The sequence below is a fragment of the Desmodus rotundus genome, chromosome 4 (genome assembly GCF_022682495.2).
Source record: "Desmodus rotundus isolate HL8 chromosome 4, HLdesRot8A.1, whole genome shotgun sequence".
NCBI classification, from domain to species: domain Eukaryota; kingdom Metazoa; phylum Chordata; class Mammalia; order Chiroptera; family Phyllostomidae; genus Desmodus; species Desmodus rotundus.
The window spans coordinates 166,300,718-166,325,690 of record NC_071390.1 but is presented as its reverse complement, the minus strand read 5'-3'; the positions used below and the strand labels follow the sequence as shown (position 1 = coordinate 166,325,690).

At 41.4% G+C, this 24,973-nt stretch overlaps 1 protein-coding gene across 8 annotated transcripts in view; it reads left to right on the top strand.

Moving 5' to 3' along the window:
- RBPJ (recombination signal binding protein for immunoglobulin kappa J region) overlaps positions 1-24,973 on the top strand; it is a 206,402-nt gene that overhangs the window by 83,405 nt on the left and 98,024 nt on the right. For 5 of the 8 annotated variants that reach the window (XM_024573903.3, XM_024573906.3, XM_045182613.2 and 2 more), the window contains exon 1: positions 22,034-22,253. The exons of 1 other annotated variant lie outside the window; for it this stretch is intronic. In XM_024573903.3, coding sequence (XP_024429671.1) covers positions 22,234-22,253 — 20 coding nt within the window. In that variant the 5' untranslated portion in view covers positions 22,034-22,233. 2 more of the 8 variants (XM_053922093.1, XM_045182614.3) reach the window with 2 other exon arrangements.

The window sequence follows — 24,973 nt, the reverse complement described above, 5'->3', positions numbered from 1 at the left end:
TCTTGCTCCCATGGAGAGCCAGCCCACTTTGGCCTGGGTGTGAGGAGCAGTACTGTTAAAAGCCTTGGCCAATTTTTTTTTCCCTGGAAGGAATGTCAAATATATCCAAGCTACTGTGTCAGTGACTGATTGAAACCAAAGCTTTCCACTGCGTGATACAGGATCCTGGAATAGATAACTTTAGCCTGAAAACAGTCAAGGCAGGTGCAAGCAGCTGTCCAGTACTGCCGTCAAAGAACTCAAGCCCAGCTCTGGTGATGATGGGCCTTCTTCCAAGTTCTGTGGTCCTATCAGGATGTCTCTGGGGAGCTGAAAAATACACCCTACATATGCCCACAAAAGTGGATGGCTTAGCGTACTTTTATTTAGGTATTATCATACTCATTAGTGTTTCTATTTATTAACTGGAATCCTCCTTCCAGAATAGAATTATAAATAAAATAAATAAAAACTGATAGCCTTTTTTCTGTTTTAAACCAGTTTGTCTTCCTCCCAATAGATAGATAATAAAGTAAATGATCTTTCATATTAAAAAGGTAAAGTATTCTCCTGGGACACTATTTATGTGCCCTGAGCAAATAGGTATTCCCTTACAAGTTTATTACCTACATATATTTCTATAATACCTGGTTGAAAAGTGTTACAGAGAGACAAAACTAATTTGCACATTAAAAGTAGAGAGACATGTGCGCCAATCTCTGTGCAATAACCCAGAGTTGAAAAGGGAGGCAATCCGAGCAGAGAAACTACCGGTCCGGGGTTAACATAGTGGCATCTGGTTGCCTTTCCGATTCAACAAGACATGGTTCAGTATAATTTTTTTTACCTCCAAAAGAATTATAAATATTAATTTTCATGGCATATAGAAAACTTCAGAAGTTGGAAAAGTACTGAAAGACATTATTACAAAGTTGTCATGAGAGTAAAAGAATAGGCTTACAATTGTACAAACTTCAGTGCAAGCGAAAGAAATTAAGAAATCAAGTTGGACTGAGGGAAAACTACTCTGGGGAAACTGTGTGAAGTGAATAAATATTTGCCAGGAAGAAAAGCTTGTGAAGTCCCTTCTGAGCAGAGAAAACGAATTGCAAGGTGAGTCGGTAGTCCTGCATTCAATAATGAAAGACATTTGAATACAGCTGGAGTACAGAACTGGAGAGGGGAGTGAGTGAGCAGAAGCCACATACTGTAGGGCCTCGTGGGCCAGTCAGAGGTCCTTCTACTGCTCAGCCCAGGCCCCTGCTCGGGCCCAAGTCAGCTTTCAGCATTCTCCTTTCCTCCTTGACTGCAGGCCCCCAGAACATGCTAGCGTTCCTTCCTTTGAGAGCTGTCGCCACCCACCTTCTCTCCTGAATCTGCAAAGTGGTGCCCTCAAGCTGCCAGCTTCTTTGTTTCCTGTAAGACAGCACGCAGCCTTTTGGGTAAAGAATTTTCAGTACTAATTATCATGGCAAAAAATACATAATAGACATGTAAAGGGAAAGCTTTGGTCTAAGAGTAACACAGTCTGATTTATATTTTTAAGAGATCACTCTGGGATGTTCTGTAGAGAATAGATTATAGGGATCAGGGGTAGTGTAGAAGTAGGAAGAAGATGGGAAGGTCAGGCGGGCACCTAGAGAGAGGGGATGGTGCCCTGGACTAGGATTTAGCGGGGAGATGGTAAAAATTGTTAGCTGTGGGGCATAGCTGGAGAATAGAACCAACAGGACTTGCCAATGGAGTGGATAGGGTTGATGACAGAAAGAGAGGGATCAAGGATGAACCACTGTGCCCCTGAGTGAGTGTTGCCCTGTTTGCCAGGCTTTGCCCTCTATACAAATGATCTCTTCTAGACATTTCCTCTGAATTGACTAGCTTTGGGCTTTGGGATGAATCACTGTAAATAACTGAACATATTTAAGTAGGAAAATGACAAGATAATTTTTCTCCTCTCCCGTTAGGCTTACATTTCCTGCATCAGAATGGCTGTGTTGTGTGATGACATGAATGGCTGCTGTCCAGGAAGAAAGGTGGGGCGTGTATGTGTGTGTGTGTGTGTGTGTGTGTGTGTGTGTGAGAGAGAGAGAGAGAGAGAGAGAGAGAGAGAAAGAAAATGAGTGCTTCTCTCCCATTCACATATGAATTGCTTCATCTGGTTAGTAGTTGTCTTTTTAGAAAGCAGAAATTTGGGCTTTGATGTGATGGTGTGCTGGCCCAGAATATTGGTGAGAGGGAAGAGGAAAATGTTGATGTCAACTATAATTGAAAAATTAAAAAAATATTAAAAAACAAGATAAAATTTAAAAAACCCGATCAAACTGACAAAAATGCTGATAGTGGTAGAAGAGGTAAAAGCATGTGTGGGGATTCCTAAGCACACTTTACCCTACATCACCCAGTTCTCTCTCCCAGAGAATTGGTCTGTGAAGAAAGCAAGGCTGCTGCAGGCCCTTCCACCCCTGTTGGCCATGCTGCCCCAAGGACTCACACAGCTGATGTGGGGCTTGGAAGAGAGGCGATGGTTGTGGATATTTGGCAGCGGTCCCTGCCTGCCCTATGCTCATATTATTCAAGGAAGGTTGAAGGGAAAGAAGGAGCCTCCTGAGGGACTCCCTCCTTCCACAGTCCAAGCCCCTCTGTGATGTTGAGAAGTCACCGCAGGGGCGAAATGGAAGGAGTTGTGTAACTACAGTAAATCACTTCACTCTTGCAATGTTTGTGTGATACTGGTCACTGAGAAAACAGACTCTCCCCATGCAGAACTGCTGTGATGGCTTCTGGATTAATGAGCCCAAACGAGCCCATGAGTGTGGGACGGAGAGACAGTATTCCCTCTGCCTCCACGGAAGATACTCCCTTTGGATCTGTCTTAAGTGGCGTTTAGAGGGACTAATTTGACTCCTTGAATTAGCAGTTTCTGTAATCACCAGTGGTAGTAGCACAGCTTCCTGATGTCATTGCTTCTGTAGAATAGAAAAATTGCTACTATTTCGCACGGTGACTCCCACTGTAATTACAAGGACACAAGGCTGTCAGTCACATCCTACCCACTCCACCTCTAACAATGCTGTTCTTTCCCCCCAGCTCCGGGTAGCTGAGAGTAGACTTGAGCCTAAGACGCTGCTGTTGAATGCAGCTGCTAAACCTAAAGCTGTGCGTGGTGTCACTGTTTGGGGGCAATATCAGGCTCAACATCAGTCAAGTGGCTCAGTGAAGAAAGGCAGTCCTTAGGGCATTCATTTACCCATCTCTTCTTCACTCCATTTCAAAAATGTTTTAACGAAGCAGCCATATATCACCTATGAATATCTCATTCTTTATCTTAGTGAGTAATAAATGATTTTATTTTAACCAGTGACATTATTTTTTCTAAGTACAATATTTCCCTTTACAGTGAGCTCCCTACCACACCCTCTCTGAAGATCATTGTCAACAATCAAAGAAAGAGCTTAATGCAGAGGCCGAAATTCATCGTGCATTCTGTTAACAAGCAACATCCTTTTAAAATAGCAATCATGCTTTCAAGGTCCTGTTATTATTCAGGCAGGGACCCAAAGCGATAGCTTTTTGGATCACTTTCTTGGCATGAGTAGAAGCCCAAATGTAAGATGTGTTCTGCGGGCAACTGTCTGCTTATTTTCTTTCCTAGACAAGTGGTTAACCCGTGTTTCATATCCTGTGTTTATAGAATTCCAGAAAGGTTATGTCATAGAAATCACTGGTGTGTGTGTGTGTGTGTGTGTGATTTATAGAGAGAATGTAAACTGAAACGTTTTGAGGAGAAATCCTTCACTTTACGGTGACTGAAAACGTCGATGGAGGAAGCTGGCCTTCGCTGACACGTGTTGTCCGTTGCGTTCACAGTTTTCTGGTTTAGGCACAGTGGAGGGCAGGAGAAGACGTCCGAGTGGCACCAGGCAAAAGAGCCAGAGCATGGAACAGCTAAAATCAGACACACTGGTTTATTGAGTCTACCATTTAGTCTTTCATTTTGTCCTAAAGTCTAAAAGGGTTCTTTAATTAGCATCAGTTTCTAAAACAATCAAAGAGAATGAGAAGAAAAAAACCAAAACCCTAGAATTTCTTAGAAGGAAAAAGTCCCAAGGGAGCTTTTTTATATTTTTAATGTTGCCTTTTTAAAAAGTTGCTATAACCATGTTTATCCCCAGGAATTTAAATACTTTTGGGGTGGAGTGAGGGGGCTATTTTAAGTACAAGTTTTGGTTTCTGATTTTAAAACCACAATTAGCATATTCACTAAAGAAAATAGTCTTCCTGATATCCACAATACAGCTTAATGTTTTCATTCACCTAAACCACTCCCCAAATGCTATAGGCCATTTTGAAAACATTCCCTAATTCTTGGGAAAGGCATGTTTTCTCTTATATTTTTCCAAACACTAATTCTTGGGGAAAAAACATACCTTTTCTATTCAATGTTTGCTATTGTAATCAAAGTAGGGCCTCTTTGAAAAAATGCAAAATTACGTTGAACCCACAATTGAGTCGTACATCCTGTGGTCTTGGAATTTTTAAATTTTGTTCAAAACACACATTATAAACAAAGTCTCCCAAATGACCATCTAGAGAGGAATGTGGCAAAAATCCAGAAACTATTGTAATATTTGGAACTAGCGTCAGTATAAATAATCAGTGTGTTTTTTCAGGAGGGGATTTGAGTTGCAGTTTTACAAACCCTGTGGGGATTCGCACGAGATGGACAAAGCTAAATTCCATATGAGTTGTGTGCCTCCAAAAGAAACCCAACCTTTCTAGTGAATAAAGAGGAAGAAGAGGGATTAAAAGCATCTTCTTAATAACTAATATTTGTTCAATATAACCATAATTTGAGGAAACATTCTGGCTTAGCAATTCTTATAAAACTCAAGTTCAAAGCAGTATGTTTGACAAGCCTGTTCTTTAACGCATTAGTTTGGTATTAACAGTGCAGGGTGATTCAGGGTAGGAGGGGGCTGTGGAGAGGCCAAAAACGGACACCACCAAAAATGACATCACCAAGTCAGGAAAGTCCGCATTTTAGAGGCAGGAAGACCATTGTGGTTACCATTGCAATACAAAGAAATAGCCTGAAAAAGCACTCTTAAGAAGAACTAACTCTGTAGCCTGAACTTCAGTAGAATTAAGACTACTTTAGAGGCATCTGAAATCCAGACTTCCAAGAGGAAATGTAGGAGAAAGCTGTATTAGTATCTCAAAATATGCACGTTTCCCTCATGCACAAAAAAAGTAAAAAAGAAGAATTCCAAAAAAAGAAATGAAGCAATGAAATAAATACTTTATACCTCAAAAGAGAAAAGATTTAGGGATAGGACACAGGAGGGAGGGAGAGCCAACTAAGAAGTTTGCAAACTGGTGACATTTCAGAATGATTCTTCTTAGCAAAGTTTAATATTATTATATCTTATGCGTTTCTCATTTTATACCTCTGTTCATTTTAAGGGTCTGCTAAGTTCATCAACTCTCCTAAACCTGTTTTGAAGAACAACCTTATCTGGAGGATTTGCCCTAAATTTCACACTTATTTTTTAATACCGTAACATTATTAACACATTGTGTAGGCCTGCAGACACCGATGTTATCTAACTTTTTCTGCCCATAAATAATTGAATGTGAGTAGATGTTACCACCTCCGTGATGTTTCAGTTTCAGTTTTAATACATCATTCTGAGAAATTTTTTGGAACTAATATAGCATTTTGGGCTGTTTTGCTCTTAATCATCATGAAAATGCAACATTTCACTGGGTGGAACAAGGGAAAAAGACTCTTTTCATATAAATTGTAGTAAATTTATAATAACACAAACAGGAATTGCATTATCCTAGCAAACAACAAGCAGCTTCTCAGAAAAGATAGTGAAGACAACTTTTAAAAGAATTTAGTATTCCCATTACAAATATATAATTACCTCTGAATAGTAGTTCTGATAATATGTGACTTAAAGGCAAAAAATGAAGTGGGAAGTTATAGATTAATCAACATGCTGAAACATTCATGCCAAAACTTCTCGATATACCCCCACTCCCTTCACAGTAATTTTTTAAAAACTGAAACCCTTTAATGAAGAAGCAAGGTGTCTGAAGGAGTAGGCATGGCATAAAATTATAGGTTCACTGGTAGTGCAAGTAAAAAAATTTCTTGACTTGGAGGCAGAAAGATGCCTGGCTTCAAGTGTGGTTTGTTCACTTCTAACCTCAGTGTTGGTAGGCAAATCACTTGAACTTTGGGAGCCTCACCTCCATCACCTACAAAATAGGGATAGCCCTTCCCCTTGAGGCTCAGTTGGTTGAGCCTCGTCTAGCAAAGCAAAAGGTCACTGGTTTGATTCCCAGTCAGGGCAAATGCCTGGGTTGTGGGTTTGGTCCTCCAGTTGCCTAGAAGAGGCCACTGATCACAGCGATGTTTTTTTCCCTTTCTTTCTCCCTCCCTTCCCCTATCTCTAAAAATAAACAAATAACATCTTAAAAAATGAAATAGGGATAAACACCCAATTCCCAATGCTGGGTGTGCATGAGTGTCTGGGGTCGGGGTTGGGGATCATGCATGTGAATAGCTGGTGTGTGGTTTTGCCCATATATATAATTGGCACTCAGAATTTGAGTGCTCATAGCTTTCTGTTCCCATGTAGACTTTACCAAAGAAATTTGGAAGTACCCAAGTCTGTACTTTGGAAAGACCTTGGTATCTCCACCCTGTTAGTCTAAGGAATGAATTTAAAATTGTAAAGATTGTTACTCTCTCTAAAAACCTTTTTAAAAGAATTACACAAGTAAAGTACTTTGAGCATCTTAAATACAATGAAAGGAATTTACCATTAAGAGGGGCCGTGCATCTAAATGAAGTCAGCTTCCTTCACCCACTGGCATTTTTTTCACTCCTGTTTAATTTTTGCATAGTTTTTATCATTATTTAAAATGGTCTTATTTATTGGTTTACCCTTTTATTCTCTTCATTTCCATCCTTGCGCACAAGCCTCCTGAAGGCAGCGATCTTGTCTTACCGGCTCCAACCTGCCTCCTCAGTGCCTGGCTCCTTGAGGACGGTCCATAAATATTCCATTTTGAATCAGTGGACAACAGAGGAACAGATTCAATAAGGTGAAAGTAGGAGAGGATAAACTGAGTGAGGCATCAGGGCCCTGAGTGGTGTAAGTATATGGTGGCGCAGAGACTATAAATGACCTGATAGTAAATTTACATGGTTACCCTGGGACAGACTCAGGCCCTGGCCTGTGCTTCCAGACAGGGGCCTTTACTTCCTGATGGAATTTTTCCTGCAGCCCTGAAGGTGATAGTTCAATTATGTATCCTGGGGCAAGATTAAGTCTGGAGAGGAAGAAATAGTCATTTGCATTCTAAAGTACCTTCAGCTCCTTTGAGATAGAGCCTTAAACTGATTAAACTTTAGACCTGGAAGGTACCTCTGGGGTTTTCTTTTCAATTTTTTCATCTTATCCTCCACATTTGAAAATAAGGAAGATCTATTTCCAACACCCCCCACCACACACACACTAGCTCTCTAGAGTGGCCTAGAGGCAGTGCCCTAATCCTTAGGTCCTCAAAGTAGCATTCACGTACCCTTTATGTAATTCCCCTTACAAATCCCTAGGTCTTTGGGTTCTTAGTTTCACCAATGGTAATGGAGTGGTAAGGTGACTCAGCAGGCTAGTACCAGCATGTCACAGGGAAGGTAAGAAGAGCCCTAGCATTCACTTGCTAGCTATACCTGGAACTTGGAGTGTGAGCCAAGGAAAGCCACTTAACCTCTCCGGCCGTGGCTTCCCTGGCTGTTAAAAGGGGACTAGGTGTGGGAGGGTCAAAGAAGATCATGTATATGAAGTCCCTCGGATTAAGTCGATACTCAATAATTTCAACTATTCTCTTTTATATTACAATAAGATCAGCTCACTTGGAGTGGGGAACTCAATACATTATACAGATGGTATATTACAGAGTCATACGCCTGAAACATATAATTTTATTAACCAATGTCACCCCAATAAATTCAGTAAAATAGAAACAGACAAAGCAAACATCCTTAAGTTTGGCTAGAAGATGCAGTTTACTTACTTATGAATTAAAAAGTCTTTTACTCAGGCTCTTAAATTATGGCTTTTATGTAATAAGGATGATTCGTATTTTCAGAGAAAAGTTTTCTTTTCAAATCCAGACCTTTTAAAAAAGAATGATTACCTTTTTATTTGACACTTTTCCTGTTTCTAACCTTAGGAAGTCCAGAATAGTATTTGACAAAAACTATTTGTCTTTTACATCTGTTCCATTCCATTTTGCTTTGTGACTTCTTCATTTAACAATAAATTATCTTTAAAAAAATCAGTTCACTTCTGAAATGTTAAGAAATCTTATCCCTGTAAGAAATATAATCTCAAACTTACTATGAAGCTAGAGGGTAAATCAACTACTCCCTGATTTTTTATGGAGTTTATTATTTATTTGCCCTCCCTTGAACATTTATATCAGCCTATGACTAAGACAAAGTGTATGATAACAGGAATTTTAAAGCATTTAATTAAATAAAGTTAAATTTAATGTTTTTCTGCTTTAAAAAAAAAAGCTTTATTGGGATATACTTTACATACTATGTGATTCATCCATTTAACGTGTACATTCACTGGTTTTTAGTATATTCGCAGAGTTGCACGTCACCACCACAGTCATTTTAGAATGTTTTCATCCTTCTGAAAAGAAGTCTGTACCACCCTCTAGTCCCAAACTCCCTAGGTAACCATTAGTCTACTTTCTACAGATTTGTCCATTCTGGACATTTCTTATAAATAGAATCATACAATTTGGGATCTTTTGTGACTCACTTCTTTCATTTAGCATACTTTCAAGATTCATCTTGAAACAAAATATTAGTATTTCATTTCTTCTTATGGCCTGACGTCCCATTTTATAGATATACCGCATTTTATCCATCCATTCTTCAGTTGATGGATATTTGGGCTGTTTCTACTTTTTGGCTATTATGATTAATGCTGCTATGAATCTTCATGTGCAAGTTTTTCTGGGGACACATGTTTTTAGTTCTCTTGGGTATATATTGAGGAGTGGGATTCCTGCGTCATATGGTAACTCTTATCTTTACCCTTTTCAGGTTACATTCCAACCAGTAGTGTATGAGGGTTTCAGTTTTCTACATCCTTGCCAACACTTGTCGTCAGCTGTGTTTTTGATTATTGCCATCCTAGTGGGTGTGAAATGACACCTCATTGTGGGTTTGCTTTACATTTCTCGCATGGCTAATGATGATGCCTATCTTCTTTGGAGAAACATCTATTCAGATCCTTTGCCCACTTTTAAATAAAATTATTTGTCTTTCAGTTATTCAATCTTAAGAATTCTTTCTATATCTACATATTCTGGACACTAGATCTTTATCACATTTATGATTTGCAAATATCTCCTCCTGTTCAATGGTGTGTCTTTTTCACTTTCTTGAGAGTGTCCTTGGATGCCCAAAGGTTTAGTTCTGATGAAGTCAAACTTATCCATTTTTTTCTTTTGTTGCTTGCAATTTTGGTGTCATATCTAAGGAACCATTGCTCAGCCAAGGTTATGAAGATTTACCCTTATACTTTATTCTAGGATTTTATAGTTTTAGTTTTTACATTTGGGTCTGGATCCAGTTGAAGGGCATTTTTTATATATGTTGTGAACTTCAGGCCCAACTTCATTCTTTTGCATGTGGATATCCTGTTGCCCTAGCATCATTTCTTGAAGACTATTTTTTCCCCATTGAATTGTTTTGGGACTCTATTGAAAATCAATTGACCATAAAAGTGAGGGTTTATGTCTGGACTCTCAATTCTATTCCACTGATCTATATGTCTGCCTTATACCAGTACTGCATGGTCTTGATTACTGTAGCTTTATAATAAATTTAAATTTTCCAACTTTGTTCTTTTCATGATTGTTTTGACTACCCTGAATTCCTTGAATTTGTATATGAATTTTAGGAAGTTTGTTAATTTCTGCAAAGTGGGCAGTTGGAATTCTGATAGTGATTATGTTGAATCTGTAGATCAATTTGAAGAATGTTGTAATCTTAATAATAGTATCTTTCAGTTCATGAAAATGGAAAATCTTTCTATTTATTTTGATCTTTTAAAATTTCTTTCAAGACTTTTTTTTTTAAAAAAATATGTTATTTATTTATTTTTAGCGAGAGGAGAAGGGTGGGAGAAAGAGAGGGAGAGAAACATCAATGTGTGGTTGTCTCTCATATGCCCCTACTGGGGATCTGGACTGAAACCCAGGCATGTGCCCTGACTGGGAATTGAACCAGTGACTCTTTGCTTCTCAGGCCAGCACTCAATCCACTGAGCCACACCTGCCATGGCTCAAGACTTTTTTATGGCTTCCAGAGTATAAGAATTACACATTTTTTGTTAAATTTATTTTCAAGTATTTTATTGTTTTTTATTGTAATGGGATTGTTTTCTTAACTTTATTTCTGAATTACCCATTGCAAACATATAGAAACACAATTGCTTTTTGTATATTGACCTTGTATCCTGCAACCTTGCTGAATTTGAATCTCGGCTCTAATAAGTTTTAGTAAAGTCCTTTAAATTTTCTATTTGTAAGATCATGTTATCTGCAAATAGAGATAGTTTTACCTCTTCTTTTCCAATCTGGATGTCTTTTCTTTCATTTTGTTGCTAAATTGCCAGGTTAAAATTTCCAATGTATTGTGGAATAGAAGTGATATAAATGGAAATCCTTGTCTTTTGCCTGATGCTAGTTGGAAAACATCAGACTCTTACCTTTAAATATGAAGCTGATACTGAATCTCTCATAGATACCCTTTAACAGGTTGAGGGAGTTGCCTCCTATTCCTAGTTTGTTTGATGTTTGCCAGTATTTTGTTGGAGATTTTTGTGTCTATATTAATTGGTCTGCAGTTTTCTTTTCTTGAGATGTCTTTGGTGAATGATTTTTTGCCATGTTTAATATTACTATTATGTCACTGTGTCAATATTTATCATTTTAATTAATTTTTAAAGTTTAGTTAGAAAGTTTTCAATTAATTTTTAAAGTCATGTCAACATGTGGGAATTTAAAAATGTGAAACTACTGCAGGAAAAAAATAATTTCTTTCACAACAGTATTAGGTCTTTCACTGTCTTGGCCACCCATCCTTAGCCATTCACTGTTACTAGTTCATAAGATTTGTGTGTGTGTATGTGTGTAGACAGAGAGAGAGACAGTTACCGGCTATTTAAACATTTTTTTTGCATTCCTTAGCATTTATATTTTTGTAAATAATATATTAAGATTATAATTTGGTAGTCTGCATGTTTGACACAAGATATTCTCTCTCAGGTTGTGATTATAAAGTAATTTAAATTTCCATAGGAAAAAAAAGAACTGTTGGCAATCATAAATTCTACTTCTAAAAGTGTAACTTGTGCAAGTCATGCTCTCTGAGCCCCGTCTGTAAAAACGGATAAAGTTACTTACCTGCAGCTTTGTCCTGAGGACTGACTGAATGCTTGCAGGAAGGCTTAGAGTAGTGTAGTTAGTCATGTCATTGCCACTCCACAAACTGTATATATCACAGTGTCCCTTTAAAGAGAAGGCTGATCTGCTGTGTGTTACATCGGCATACCACTTTTTGAAAACCCTCTATTGCATAAAACTAAATACTTTTGCTGTAATCTGTTTTTCAGAAGTTATCTTTCAGTTCTTAAGTCCTTTGTTTTTGCCTAGATTTTGTGATTTGGTGACTATTTCAGAAACTTGGAAAGTACCATGCAAATACAGATATAGCTGTGCTATTTAAAAATAAATACTTAGTGTTTGCTGGTGAAGGAAAATATGATGCTATGTAGGTAAAACTATGTGATGAAAATCAGATTCACATTTCATAAGAACATTTCTGGAGAACTTTAGACTTGAAAAGTAGAGGCCAAATGCTTCTCCCAGATGACAGTTTATAACTCTCACTGAAGTCAAAAGTAATTCTGAGGGTAGCATTTAAGCCAAGTGTTTGGAAAGCTAGGAGAGAAGAAAAGAAAAAAAAAGAAGCATGCATAAATTTCCAAATTTTTCCAAAGTACTTAATGGGAGGTGACTTGTAGTTGAGATCTTGAGAAATATTTTTCCACTACTGGGATATTTATAACACCTTAATATAATTTATTTCACCTTCGACAGGATGCTAATCCTGACAGAATCTAGTTAAATAATCATAGAAGAAAAAGTACAAATAGGGACTATCCTAGTTATAATTCCTAACACAGAGTCTTGAGAGTTTCTCTAATGTTTCTTAAAAATTAAATACACTATGGATGGAGATGAAACTTTTTGGACATATCTACTACATAAAACCAAGTCTGTCCTCAATATTTAATAGTAGCTTCATTAGAAATTATTTTTTTCCTGTAGTAATTTCACACTTTTAAATTCCCACATGTTGACATGACTTTAAAAATTAATTGAAAATTTTCTAATTATTTAAAAATTAATTAAAATGATAAATATCGACACACCAACATAATAGTAATATTAAAATTTACAACGTACAAGTCGATTATGATGTTCAAGGGGATTCTTGTTGGCTGTCATTGACAGAGTTAAGTATTTCACAAGATGGGAGTTGTTTATTCTCTCTCAATATTTGTCGGCACTTAAATAGAATGGTTCCAGATTTGACCTTCTTAGTCCTTCGTCTATTTTGGACAAGGGTGCTAGCCACAAACATCACCTACAAGTGCATGCTTATCATGACACTATCTGCGGCGCAGAGCAACACAGATGCAGAGTGAAGCATCTCTGGTAGGCTTTCTTTGAAAAACGGACAAAAGGCCATCTGTGCCCAAGGTTAATAGTAACAGGGGCCAGAGGAGAAAACGTGGGGATTTTTTTTGTTGTTCCATTGATTAACTATATAAAACCTTAGTCAAATTTTTACAAATAAATGCGCCAAACAAAAATAAAGAATGAACTTATTTAAAGTCAATTTATTTAATTATTTACATAAGTATCTTATTTGACCTGTGCAACAAATCTCTAAGGCAGGTAGTATTAGTCCATCAAACAGAAAAGGACACTGAGCATTGCTATGGAGGGGGAGAATTTCCTAAGTACTGAGTACTTACTACGTACCCAGTTATTTCCTTTAATTTCTCAAGAAATTCTCAAAATGACACTAAGCAATAACTCTTACATTTCCCCGTTGCAGATGAGGAAAAACTAGGTAACCCAAAATTAGCCAGCTGGCTAGTGGTGAAGGTTGGACTCAATGGTAGAGCGAGTCCGATGCTCTTTTCCTCACACCCCAGCTGTTTCACTAACTATGGGTATGCAACATTGCCTCCATACAGAAACCCCAAACCACCGCAATCCATGAGACATGGCGAAGGGGAATGTTTAGGAAATCAAAGTTTATTTGTAGTCTTTCATAAATAGATCACTGGAATTTTATGATTCATGTGATGTTGTCATTTTTGTATAGTTAGTGTTAACTGGCTTTATTTTGTTCACGCCATACAAAGAACAAGATATATCAATCATACATGGTAACATTTTCTTCCAGTTACAATAGCTATGGAAGCTTGTGACAAATTATTAGATTTGCACACATTATTCTTACAAAATGTGCATTTGATTCTACTATCTTCCACATCACTAGAATAAATGGCCCATGCTTTTTCTTGCTTCACTTTTTAAATATATTTTATTTATTATGCTATTAGTTATCCCATTTTTTCCTCCCCTTTATTCTCCTCCACCCTGCACCACCTCCCACCAGTATCACACCCCACTACTTGGTTTGTGTCCATGGGTCATACATATAAGTTCTTTGGCTTCTCCATTTCCTAAACTATTCTTAACCTCCCCTTCTCTATTTTGTTCCTACCATTTATGCTTCTTATTCCCTGTACCTTTCCCCCCCATTCTCCCCCTCTCCCTCCCCACTGATAACCCTCCATTTCTGTGATTCTGTCCTGTTCTGGTTGTTTGCTTAGTTTGTTTTCATTTTTGTTTTAGGTTCAGTTGTTGATAGCTGTGTTTGTTGTCATTTTACTGTTCGTATTTTTGATCATCTTCTTTTTCTTAGACAATTCCCTTTAACATTTCATATAATAAGGGCTTGGTGATGATGAACTCCTTGAACTTGACCTTATCTGGGAAGCACTTTATCTGCCCTCCCATTGTAAATGAGAGCTTTGCTTGGTAATCTTGGATGTAGGTCCTTGCCTTTCATGATGTGGAATACTTCTTCCTAGCCCTTTCTTGCCTGCAAGGTTTCTTTTGTGAAATCAGCTGACAGTCGTATGGAACTCCTTTGTAGGTAACTGTGTTATTTTCTCTTGCTGCTTTTAAGATTCTCTCCTTATCTTTAATCTTGGCTAATGTAATTATGATGTGTCTTGGTGTGGGCCTCCTTGGGTCCAACTTCTTTGGGACTCTCTTTGAGCTTCCTGGACTTCCTGGAAGTCTATTTCCTCTGCCAGATTGGGAAAGTTCTCTTTCATTATGCTTTCAAATAAGTTTTCAATTTCTTGTTCTCCCTCTTCTCCTTCTGGCACCCCTATGATTCAGATGTTGGAATATTTAAAGCTGTCCCAGAGGTTCCTAAGCTTCTCCTCATTTTTTTAAAATCTTGTTTCTTCATTCTGTTCTAGTTGAATGTTTATTTCTTCCTTCTGCTCTAAATCATTGATTTGAGTCCCGGCTTCCTTCCCGTCACTGTTGGCTCCCTGTACATTTTCCTTTATTTCACTTTTCATAGCCTTCACTTCTTCCTCTATTTTCCAACCATACTCAACCATTTCTGTGAGCATCCTGATTACTAGTGTTTTGAATGCCGTATCTGACAGGTTGGCTCTCTCTTCACCTCTTATATCTTTTTCTGGAGTTTTGATATGTTCTTTCATTTGGGATATATATATATATATAAAATCTCAGCATGCCAGTTATGTAGTAAGGGGCAGAGTCTTAGGTATTTGCCAGGGCAGGGCAACCTACCTCCATGCATGTTGTGCTGTATGTGGGGGAGAGGTTAGAGAGGGAACAATGTTGCTTACTCAGCTCTTGGCTGGCTTTCAGTCACTTCCCCCACTTCCCAGAGCAAATGGGGTCCTTCTGGTGCTCATTCCCAGGTGGGTGGGTCTGTGTATGTTCTAGGACTCTGTGGGTCTCTCCAATGAACTCTCCTGTGAGGCTGGGAGTTTCTCCTGCCACCTCAACCTCCACAGGTTTTTACAGCAAGAAGTTTTGAGGCTTTATTTCACTGTGCTAGAACTCTGGGTTGAGTGGTCTGTCTTGCTCTCCAGTTGTTTCCCCCAGTTTATCCTCATGCCCGTGGGACAGCCTAGTCCACCAGCCCCCGCCTCGCCCACCTGCTCCTCCAGCTGCCACCTTGCCCTGGATCCTCTCCTACCAGTCTGGACGAATGTTTCTTCTTAAGCAAAGCTTAACTTGGGCCTGAAAAAAAAAAAGGAAGAAGAAGAAAGAAAAGAGAAAAAGGAAAATTCTTAGGACCAGAGAATCCTGTGAAAATCAAACACCATTGGGAAAAAAAAGATGAACATTTATTTTTGTTTCAACTTCTCCTGAAGCCCACTCTATGACTCTTTTTCAGTACTCTCTTCATTTCTTGCAATCCTAGCATTAGAGCTTGTTTCCCTTACAGAATTGCATAGTTTGATAAAATCCTTCTTGCCACTCTTTCAATCTTCTGTACATTTAATTAACCTTGATTAACACAGTAGAAAATAATAGGGATACTCTTATTTTTAAAGGCAGACATAAAGAGGAACGAAAACCATTAGTTAATAAACGTCTGTGGAGTGAACAGCTCCTGATTTCTAACGTTAGTTACCAGTTGGCTTTCTTAGGCATGTAGCCACCTCAAAATCTGATCGCATCTTTCCATCCTCAGAGGCTGTCATTGGCCATCTTCAACAAGTTTCTCAACCTTTTTGGACATGTGAACCTCTTAGAAATTAAATAACAATAATAATGATATTGGTATTTTTTTGTAGGATATGATAAAGAAATGAACAAACACCAATATGGATAAAATTATTACTACATTTGGCCAATTTAACATTTGAGTTTTGAAGTTTTAAAGATATTTTGACATGTTTGCAACAATTTTCATGAGATGAATGCAACTTATGGATTTATTAGATAATATAATGATAAAAACTAATATTACTATAACAATTATTTTACAGGTATCATTCTATGTGCTTTAGACTGCGGTCCCCAACCTTTTTTTGCACCAGGGACTGGTTTCGTGGAAGACAATTTTGCCACGGATAGGAGTGGGGAGGATGGTTTTGGGATGATTCAAATGTATTACATTCAAGCTCACCTCCTGCTGTATGGCCCAGTTCCCAACAAGACTGGACTGGAACCAGTCCAAAGCCCGGAGGTTGGGGACCCCTGCTTTGGACATAATAAGCACTTTGAATCCTCATGACAATCCTATGAATTAGGTGCGATTATCTCCATTTTACAGGCGAGAAAACCGAGGCACTGACAGGTTAAATAACTTGTCTAAGCCTTACAGCCGGTACCATGCGATGTGGCGGGGGAGCCTGTCCATGTTCTCCATCATGAGGCGCTTAGTAAAATTTCCAATGCTTTAATGTCTCATTAATATGATGGCATAACTTAATCTTAGCATGAAAGCAATGTTGAAATGTGTCACTGTGTTTAAACAACCACAGCAAAACGTGACCCCTTCAGGAATGCTTATCTCACTGCCATTAACTGCTTCATATGCCCATTTGATATACACTCAGGGGCTCGCAAATTCATTCCTTTCAATATTTACATGTTTCATTTATTGTTTTAAAAAAATAAACTATATACCATTATTCCCTTTAATGTGAAATTCCTGAAGAAATATTGCACCTAAGTCCTACAACAAAGAATCCCTGACCAGGCTGTTAGAAATAAATGCCTGTTCCTAGTTTCAGCCCAGATTTGCTCATTTAGTTTTAGAGAGTGGGACCCAGGTGATTCTCATGCCCACCCCACCACCTTTTCATCAGGTCCTTGTTGAGACCATGCTTAGGATGCCTACCCACCTTCCCTGGTCCCAGCTTCTACTTGTACCAACCTCCCACCTGGAGTTCCCCTGAATACAAGATGCTCTTTCACACCTCAGAGCCTGAACAAGCTGTTTCCTGCGCTTCTCACGCTTCCTCCTCCTCTTATTGTCTTTGGAACTCCCATTCCAGTAAGAGTTCAAAAACCACCTCTGCAAGGTTTCCCTGGGCCCACCAGGCAAGAGTTATGTGCTTCTTCCATTGTACCCCAGTGCCATTGAACTCATTTCTCTATCCTGGAGTTATACTGCGACTAGTCTGTATACTCTGTTAGCCAGGAAGTCCCCTGAGGTCTCTGCATTATCCATATTCGTAAACCACCAAAGATGATGCCTGATGTAAACCACCAAAAATCAAGGCTCTAAACTTGCTGTTTGAACAGACAGTGAATTCAGTGTTACCAAATGCCTAGGGGGAAGAACTGATGGTTTTCCAGTTCTTAATTCTACTAAGATGGTATAGACCATGTTCATAACTTCTATTAGAAAATAGTTTTATAGCAAGTGGAAGAAAGGAGACAATTTTATTTGGTCAATTATTTCTTCTTGCGCATTTACTCCTTTTCTTTCTTTTCCCCCTTTTTATTTTTTATATTTTGAAGAGGCAATACATGCACATGGTACAAAATTCAAAGGATCCAGGATAGCTGGCTGTGAGACAAGCCACCTCCTCACCTGCGTCCTCCAACCTTTGAGTCCCTTAGAGCTAAGTCGTCACTTACAGTTTTTAGTGTGTCCTTCCAGAGCCATTTTAGATACTTATAGGCAAATAAGTATATATTTATCTATCACTATTTTGCACATTGTTTTTTAAAGTTTGTAATCCTTCCACATAAGTACATAAAAAGCAGCCTTGGCTTATTAACAAATGCATACCTATTCAAGTCTATAAATATGTCATGATTTTTAAAAAAATAAGATATCGCTTGATTGACAATTAGGTTACATGTTTTCTCCCATCAATCATGCTGCAGTATAAATAATTTCGCACATGTGTGAGTATAGTTGTAAGACAGATTTCTAGAAATGGAACTGTAGGATTAACAGGTAGTGGTAAATTTTATCAAAATGGTTTTCATAAAGATTACAACCATTTTCACTCCCACTAGCAACACATGAGAATACCAGTTTTTTAAAAAAAATATCCTGCCGATAATGTTTTCTTTACTGAGGTTCTAAAATGGAGAGTCCTGGAAAACCTTCGAGTAAGTCTAGACTCATCTACTGGTCTAACCCAGGAATAAGAACTTTCTGACAAAAAGTCAACACGGGTGGTTGCCCTAAGGGCTCCTTTCTCCTCTGCAGGCAGGCTGGCACTGGGGCGGTCACTGCTGGTCTAACTCCAACACTGGTTTGCATCCTAGAAGGCTTACTGAGCCCACAGAATCATTTCCATTCCACTCTAAAACAGAAGACATCCCATTCATTCTACGGATGCTTACTGAGTGTCCATTACACACCACCAGGCATTGTTCTTGTGGCTGAGGCTTGAACAATGAATAGACAAAAGCCCTTAAGATTACATTATAATGGGAAGAGGCAAAGAGTAAACCCAATACACAGGTATGGTACCTAGTATGTTAGCTTATGTAAGTGCTGTAGGAAAAATAAAGGAGGGAATAGGGAGTATGAGAAGTCACTTTTGTGAAGGGTGGTCACAGAAGGCCTCACTGAGATGACATTAAAGCAGAGAAGGAATGAGCCAAAAGGCATCTGAGGGAAAGAGCAAAAGCAGGAGTGATTATGTTCTAGGAACAGCAAGGAAGGCTGCTGGTTAGACAGAGCTCCGTGAGCAAGGGGAAGAGGAAGAAGAGGTGAATGAGGTCAGGGAGGCAGAGGGGGTGGGCAGCACGTAGGCGGGTGGTTTGCTGGGGTGGCAGGCCAGATTGTGTAGGTCCTCAAAGTGAAATGGAAAAACCAGTGAAAAGTTCTAGAGGGTTACTCTGAATGCTCTATTGAGAAGACTGAAAGAAGGCAGGAATGAAAGAAAACCAGTTAGGAGACTTCCTATAAGCCACGTGAGAAATGAGATGGATTAGACTGGGCTGGTAGGGATGAAGGTGTGGGTCTGTTTGGATTGTGGGTATATTTTGAAAGTAGAGCCAGTGTGGTTTTGTTGGATGTGAGAGAAAAAGAAGGCAAGAATGACCCCAAGGTTATTGGCTTAAATAAGTGGAAGGATGGAGTTGTCATTTACTGGAAGGCAAGAGGAACATGTTTTAGGGTGAAGATGAGTTGTGATTTAATTCATGGTTCCCATGGTTTTCCATGGCTGGGGTTCTCAGATGGCCATCGTTCCAAAATAGATTAATGTCCTGGACTAAACCTCGGTTGAAATGCCTTCTTGGGATGGAGAAGGAATGTGTGCCCTTGGGCATTGTCCTCCTCCTGAGCTATCTTGTTCCAAATCAGACCTGCACTGAGATATTGCATTACATGTCCTTATACCTTCGTTTGCTGTGTGAAATACTTAATTGAAGAGATACATGCACACACAACTAACAACCTTGAACAACAACTCAAACAGTGGATTTCTTGTCCACTACATAACCAGCAGAACGGGACTCACTGTCCTCCAAAAATCAAAAGTGAATTCAATTCTACTTTTGTGGGTCTATGATGTCACCAGGACACCAGTTCCTGGGCAATGCTAGGCTAGGCTGAAATGCTAGGGCAATCTGAAATGTGCCTGATTGGAGAATGTAACCAGGAATTCATTGGACAAATAAATAATCCAAAAAGAAGGGATGCATTTTTAAAATAATTGTCACTAAATCTGCTGATGAAACAATACTTAAAATAGAATGAATATTTCCTCAAACACAAAAGCGAAGGAAAGCAAACCCAGTATTTTAAGTCATATTAGTGAGAGAAAAAATAAAAAAGGACAAACGGTTATATAAGGATCATTTTAAAAGGCCAGGAAGAGATTAGTTGAGGTGAGGGGTGAGATTTAAAAAACTGTCCATGAATGGAAAGCGGAATCTATACTGGGCAACAAAGCAAGAGCGCAGTGAGCAGCTTGCTTACCCGTCCTCCACGCCGCGACCCAATCGTGAGGCCAGCGGGTAGAGCAGAAAGAAAAAAAACCAATTGCTAGAAGAGAGTAGCTAAGAGAATCCTAACTTGTTTCAAAGCAAGAAAAGTGGTGGCCAGACTAGGCGACTCAAGGCATGACTCAAACCCGACTCTGGGGCCGCCAGCTTCCGGAGGCGGAGGGGGCGGGGGGAGGGGGGCGAGTTGTCTAACACATTTTAGGAAAGTACCAGGCTTGTGCAGAGCGACAGGAAACCTCCCCAGGGTAATCAGCCTGGGGCTCCTCCTGCCCCAGAATTTGACCTCTTACCATCAGCACCTTCGGAGGTGTTTTTCATCTCCAAGCTTTTCCCCCGTCGTTTAGAACCGTCCCCGCCCCGCGCCCCGGCACCGACCTACTTCCACAAAGTGTCAGGCGGCAAGAGTGTGCGGGACGTCGCGCCCCCTCCGGGCCTCCCTCCCTCTCTCCCCGCCACGCGCCCACCCGCCCGCTCCGCCTCCGTGGCGAGCTGCTCTCTTCCCACCCCGCTGGCGCCGACCGCCCGCCACCCGGACACGCGCGGCACAAATAGTGCCCGTAGCTGCACTAGACAAACACCTGTCCCGCTTGGGCTCCGCGAGATTTTAGGCGAAACCATAGACAACAGTGGGCGCGTTCTCGCGAGGTTTACAAAATTTCCCACGGCCCGTGTTGTGTCTGAGTCGAGTAGTGGAAGGCGGTGGGAAGGAGGTGTAGCGTGAGACTAGGCTGCCCGCATTGGGCACATGCGCAGTGCTGCGCCAATCCTGCTGCGCGTTCAGCAGGTTTCGGGCATCGGATTCCAGTTCTCCGGGTTTTGGGGCTCCCTGCGGGAGGCAGTGCTGATTCTGGGAATCTCTAGGAATTGAAAGGGCACGGGCTGCGGGGGGGCTGGGGAGACGGGTAGAAATGGGTGTTGCAGGTAGGGGGTGGAGAAAGGGGTGTTGCAGGTAGGGGGCGGGGCTCAGGCCCAGCTCCTTATTGTTAAATGCCTTGTAGGTCCAGGTTTGCTCTGGGTTTGGGGCGGGCTTTCAAGCTTAGGTTGCCTTAAGTACTTTTCGGCGTCGTCCACTGTGCCAAGCCCACGGAAGAGCCTAGGCAGAGTCTGCCCAAATACACAGAGGTTCACACACGGCTGGGGGCTGCGAACTAGAGAGGCTCTCGCAGCAGGCAACTATCTGCCCAAGCGGGACCTTTGGTTGGAGCGCGGGACGGGAAATTGGTGGCTCTCAAATCCAACGCATTTTTCTCCGCCGAGTAAAATACGCGGCGCTCTGTCGGGTGTCTGCGAGGTGGACGTTAGGGATGCCTTTACCAGAGGCCTTGGCCTGACCTCATTTCACACCCAAGGAGCAGAAAGCTAAGGCGACAGGGCTCATCTGCAAAAGTTTTCCATTTACAGAGTTCTGGAGGGTCGAACCACGTTGGACACTTGTCCTCCCCTCTAGCACGGGGTGGGGGTGGGTGGAAGAACGAAGATAGTTCCCGGTCTGTCACTCGTCGGAACTCCAGGCATCTGTAGCTCCAGCGCCCAACGTTGATATTTGCATAAAGGAGGTGTCCAATGAACATTTGAATGAATGAAAAGGGCTGGGAACCAGAGTGAGCGGGAAGCCACTAGGAAAACACCCATTTGAGGAGGTGTTTCATCTAGGCCTGTGAGACGCGGCAGATTTTCCCAGGACCTTCCCCTCGGCCCCGCCTCCTGACCCCTCCATTCCCCGTCCCCATTGTAATCCCCTCCGGTTTTCCTCAGTCTCCACGTACATCCCTTAGGGCGCGACTCAAAACCCGGATAACCGGAGTGCTCCCCATGGACCACACGAAGGGCTTGCCCGCGGAGGAGCCGCGTGCGCATGCTCCATCGCTCGGGTAGGTTTCCAGGGAAGGCAGTGAGCAGGATCCCCTACTTCGCGGGCGGCGCGAGGCGTCTGACTATTCGAATCGGCTGCGACGGGGAAAGGAGCACGGGGGCTGGTTGGAATCAGGAGTGAGGAAAAAGGGAAGGGGCGGGGGAGAGGGACCAGGGAAGCCGTCGGGGGAATCTCGCGAGGGTTGGAGTTTTGGCGAGAGTTTGTGGAAGATGGCGCCTGTTGTGACAGGGTAAGTCTAGGGGAATCGGAGCGCTGGGAACAAGGAAAGTTGCGGACGTCTCGCAGCCCGTGGCTGTCGGCACGTTCTGAGACCGCGGCGCGCTTGGCGTCTGGGGGCCGCGGGGGCGGTGACGCGTGCGCCGAGCGCGGCGGCGTGTGGCGGTGCGCTGCTCGCTCTGCCCCGCGGTGGCTGGGGCTCCGGCGCGTGAGGGCGGGCGGCGGCGGCGAGGCGGGCGGGTGCAGGCGTGAGTGTGGCGGGGCGCACGGGGCCCGCGGGTGTGGTGCCCATCGCGCGCCCCCCGCCCCCGGGCCCTGCCTCTCAGCCCCACGTAGCTTTGTTCCTCGGATCGCCGTCGCCTTCTCGCCCGGCCGGTGCCCCCGGCCCCGGGCGCTTTGTCTTCCCCTGTTGCCCCCCGCTACTCTCTACCCCCGGCCCTTTGTTTCACCGCCTTGGGCGCTTTGTCCGACCCGTCGCGCCCCGCATCCCTGCTCTATCACCTCCGCTCAGCTGTTCTTTCTCCCTTGCCCCTTTGTTGTTTCTCTCTCAGTTTGGTACCCCAGTGACCTGCCACAGCCCAGACACCAGATATGGTTTTCTTTTGATTTTTCTTTCATTGTTTTTCTCATGTGTTACCCTCTCACCTTTCTGTTTGGTCCTTGATCACCCCCCGAGGCTTTGTCTGCCCCACTCAGTGGCTTTTTCGCTGGGCACTTCCCCCCCCCCCCCCCCGCCATTCCCCTCCCATCATCAGTTGATTTATCCACTACCCACTGTGTTTGTCAGCTGAACTGTCTCAGCCCAGGGGACTCCATCTGGTGCTCGTACGTGCAGGTAGACCCCAGTGTTAGTTGTTTTTGTGCGTCGGAAAGATACGTGGGGATACTTACTTTCCTCGTCTGCGCTCCTCTCCGCACCCCTTTCCCTCGGGATTACGTGCACCCCCCCTCCCCCCCCCCCACGGTTTCTTTTAGGATTACAGTGTCTCCAGTTTTCTTCGCCGTCTCTCTTTGGGTCTGGCTGTTTTGCTTGGAAACAGTAACCCTGGAAAAAGACCGGGTCTTTGGTTCTGCCCCCCCCCCCCCCCCCCGCGGTCCCTGGTGTCTGACGTCCTAGGCCAAGGGCAGCTGTCCCAGCCTTGCTTTTGGCTTACCTGGGGTGCTGTAGGACGGTTCGAAGAGACGCAGGTAATTCTCTTTCTGTTGGTGTGCGGGAATAATTTCAGATATCCATGTTGGTTATTCATTTGGTATGTGAGTAGCAGTTACGTGAATATTGATATTAAAAACTTGTGAATATTGGGGTGGAAAATGGCAGCGTTTTCTAGACTATAGGTATGGAGTGCAGTTATTTTACAAGTAACTCCTGTTTCGTAGGGAAAAAGGAAGACATCCTTCTTTATAAATTGTTTTACTTTTTCTTAATCGTTAGTTAGTTTACAATTAAGTGTTTTTGCTCTGTACATTAATGACAGCCCCTCCGTTCCATCTGCGGAGTTGAAATGGGGAAAGCATTTAAAGACTGCAGTTTCTGGTTGGTGAATCCTGCTTCTCGAACCTTTGTGGAACGCGTTAATGAAATGCATTGAAAGACATTTAAGTAATAGTTTTAAGGTGCTGGCACTTGTAATGTTAAAGGAGGTTTAAGTGTTCAGAGTGCTTATTGTTATGGTAGTGTTAAAAGCTTGGAGCTGTGTGGGGGGTGTAGGCGAAGGGTGGTGTGGTGTATTTGAAGGACCTGGATATTCCGATGCTGGGAATAAGAGGCATTAATTAGGTTTACCAGGATTTCCACCCTACTAGTTGATCACTACTGTTAGAAGACATGGTACCCATAAAATCATCTGGAGTGTCCTTTCATTTATAAACTAAAGTTCCACATAAAGTGACACTAGTAGAGGATGTACAGGATTTAGTGTGAGGAATGTTGGTGTAGAGGAAAGCATTTTATTTGAAGGCTGTGATTAGAATTAGTTGTGTGAATTTTAATCATGTTTTATAAGTGATACATGAGGCTTTTGTGAAAATTTGCAGTCTGGGTTCCATGAGTGGATTTTTACCGATATTCATTTGTCTCCCTGACATGTTTTTAGTGTACCGTCATTCTTTTGAAGGTAAAATCTTGAGCACACTGTTGTTTCGCACTATAAGCAAATGTTAAGTATTGTTATAATAGAAGAACTTGTGCATATAAGAATGATCACACCAATATCATAAAAGCAACTTTTACAGAACACATTGTTTTTTGTTTCCAAAATGTGTAAGACCTGTATGTCATGACCAAATAACACAGTGCTTTTAGTAGATTACATCAAACAATAGCATATTTAGAAACATAATGGCATGAGCTGTGGTTGGGAGACTTTCTTTCTGATTATTGATGATTAAAACTTTAAATTTATTGGTTATGCATATTGCAGATGTGTCTAAGAGAGTGTACTTTCAGGAAAAATATAAGAGGTTCACTTGTGGTGTTTTCAGATCTATTCTAGTATTTACTCCTATGTGTTACATTTTAAACAATTAGGTTTGTTAAAAAGTTACCTCTTGTCCTATGCTAACAGATTTCTATCAGTGTCTTTTAAGTGGCTAAGATAAAAAATGTTTTGGGAGAACAGCCACTCTTGCCAGCTGTAATTCATTAAGTCATTTTTGGCACTCTAGATAGATAAGGTATTAGGGGAAAAAATGGTGTGTTTGAAAGTTCTTGCAAATTGCCTTAATTCTAGTATT